The 2,586-nt window shown below is 35.2% G+C and overlaps 1 protein-coding gene across 1 annotated transcript; it reads right to left on the bottom strand.

Annotated features, from left to right (window-relative positions):
- Positions 1 to 580: 580 nt before the first annotated feature.
- Positions 581 to 2,307, bottom strand: LOC123010841 (glutamic acid-rich protein-like). The gene is made up of 3 exons (XM_044407995.1): positions 2,150 to 2,307; positions 1,154 to 2,095; positions 581 to 838 (listed from the first exon to the last, which is right to left on the bottom strand). Exons 2-3 carry the CDS (start codon positions 2,085 to 2,087, stop codon positions 675 to 677), a joined length of 1,098 nt encoding a protein of 365 aa, XP_044263930.1. The 5' UTR covers positions 2,088 to 2,095; positions 2,150 to 2,307; the 3' UTR covers positions 581 to 674.
- Positions 2,308 to 2,586: the final 279 nt, after the last annotated feature.

The following is a 2,586-nucleotide window of genomic DNA, read 5'->3' as shown; positions in this document are numbered from 1 at the left end:
AATAATAATATTGTTTATTTTATTATACCATTTAAAACGGCATTTACTTGTTATTTTAGTAAATAAATAACATCAAACATTCATTAAAATTATTTTAATTTAACTTTTAATTGCGGTATAAAGTTGTAAATTTTCCAAAATAGTTTTTATTTATCTACCCAATTGAAAGTAAAATTTACTTCAAACTGAATATACTGTTAAATGACGTTTACAATGGAAAAAAATTATTGTTGTGGTTTATGGGTTCAGCCGGTTTATTTATTAGGACAATCTTTTCTACGCTGATTGTACTTATGATAGTGCAACCTCAAGGCAACACCAGTGAACATATCACCAAAAATGCTGTAGTGCCTTAGGTTCTCATCTACAGTGCCATAAAAATGATTTCATGAAGACTGTTTTTAAATATATTTAGTGCCTTTTTTAACATTCTTGCACTTTATATTATGAAACTCATGAATGCCAACACTGTGATACGGTCAAAACAAATTCCACAACTTTTAATCAATTTCCGCACTACCAGTTTGTTTAATAGTTTAAGATTGTATTTAAAGTGTGTACAGGAAAATAAATAAAATTCTGTTGTATAATGATTTATTCTAATGTGTAAACTCCCTTACACGTCACAAATATTATGTTAACAAATAAAAAAGTTAAATCCTATAAACCAACAATTACGGTCCGCCGTTAACTTTTGCGTTTTTCTTGGCCCTCCTTGCTGACCTCTTCTGACTCTCTTTAACACTCCCTGCCAATTGTCCTTGTTTCCTCATGGCTTGCAACTTCAAATTCTTGGATTTTATGTCGTTCTTTTTCTCCTGTCCTTTCTTTTTCCCACCTTGAGTATACAAAACATTAATACGTCGCCCTTTTATCAAAGTGTGATGCAAAGATAAAGCTTTCTGATAAGCTATTTCATTTTCTAATTCAACATAGGCAAAACCACGAGGTTTATTTGAATTTTTGTCGGTAGGAATGCGAACATCGCGAATTTTGCCCGCTTTCGCGAAATGTTCTAAAATCTCCTCTTTCGTTGCGTCGAACGAAAGATTTCCAACAAAAACAACATAACGACTCTTTTTTTTGCCAATTATGTTATTGTCTTGCAAATCTTGGACGCTTGGAGACTTTGATTTATTTTGGGGCTGCTTACCTTTCGGAGTTTGCTTTACTTCTTGTTCTTCTTCCTCCTCCTCAGCAGATTCATCATCTTCGTCGCCGCTTTCTTCCTCTTCATCACTGTCTTCCTCGTCGCTCTCCTCAGTTTTCAAATTTTCAGTCTTGATAATTGTACCAGGCTTAATTTCGTCCTCAACTTCATAATCAGATTCACTCGAGTCCTCTTCTTCCTTTTCTTGCTTTATAACGACTGCAGATTTCTTTTCAAGTTTTTCGGCTTCAGCGTGCTTGGCTTTAACCTTCTTACGCCGGTCATTCCTTTTCTTGGAAGCTGATGCACCACCTGAGGCATTCTTTAGTTTTTTCAATAACTTTAATTTACGTTTTGCCGTTTTTGTTAATTCCTTGCGCTCCTCTATCGCTTTAATTTTCTTTTCAATAACGTTGAGTGCTGATAGGTCCCCACTAACAAGTTTTTCCTTCAAAAGGGCATAATTACGATTGGGCTTTTTCTTCTGTGACTCCTTGGCCTTATTTTGCGGTTTCTTGTCCTGATTTTGTTGTGGCTTTTTATCTCCAAGGGTTGATGTTCCCTTGAACATTTTTAATTTTTTAGGCGGCGAGGTTTCGTCTTTTAGATTAGCACTTCTTTTCCCTTTATTCTGTTTTTCCTGTTTCGGACTTTTATCTGCATTGTTTTGAGATGGGGAAGAATTGAGAGCTAATGGCTTTCCAGGTTCGACCTTTGGGGTTTTGGGTTTTCCAGGGGTTGCTTTTGGCTTCCCGGGGGTCGCTTTTGGGGTTTCAAGCTTTCCCGGTGTTGCTTTGGGAGTTTTTGCCTTTCCAGGGCTTGCGTTAAACTTATTTTTCGCCGGCGTTTTATTACCAGCTTTAGGGCTCTCGGCTTGACTATCGTTAGCCAAACTTTTGCGTTTTTTATTCGGAGTTTTCGCGTTTACAATCGCCATATTCAAAGCTAAATTAATAGGAGCATAAGTAGAAATTAAAAACGATTAAAATTATTACTTACTTTAAGAAAAAAATTGCACGTGGTGCCCAAGTTGCAACGGATTTCGAGAACGTGGGAGGTGAGGTTATGTTTCAAACTAAACATACGCCGCACAAGTGATACCAACCGTAATATTTTTGATAAAATAAACCAAAACTCGTACAATTTTAATCGGAAAAAAATTAAAACTTCAAGCACATTACAGCAAATTCAGGAAATTATGCAAATAATTTGAAAAAAATGCGCCACATATTTTAATTATTTTTTTTGTTGGTAAAATTTTTGTTTCTTTTGTGTGGCTATATGATCCTGCGCCTAAAACATGTGCATTGGTGCAAAACGCAAAATTTAAACATGGCGAATTCAAAGTGCAAAAACGTCATATTTTTTAAATAATCTTAATTAACTGTTCCAGTTGACTTGAAGAACCCTTCTTGTTATAAGAGAGTAAATGTGAG

Source organism: Tribolium madens, unplaced genomic scaffold (genome assembly GCF_015345945.1).
Source record: "Tribolium madens isolate multiple individuals breed KSU strain unplaced genomic scaffold, Tmad_KSU_1.1 Scaffold_91;HRSCAF=231;Tcas5.2_LG7, whole genome shotgun sequence".
NCBI classification, from domain to species: Eukaryota; Metazoa; Arthropoda; class Insecta; order Coleoptera; family Tenebrionidae; genus Tribolium; species Tribolium madens.
The sequence above is the reverse complement of the archived record's forward strand: the minus strand, read 5'-3'. Positions and strand labels throughout refer to the sequence as shown.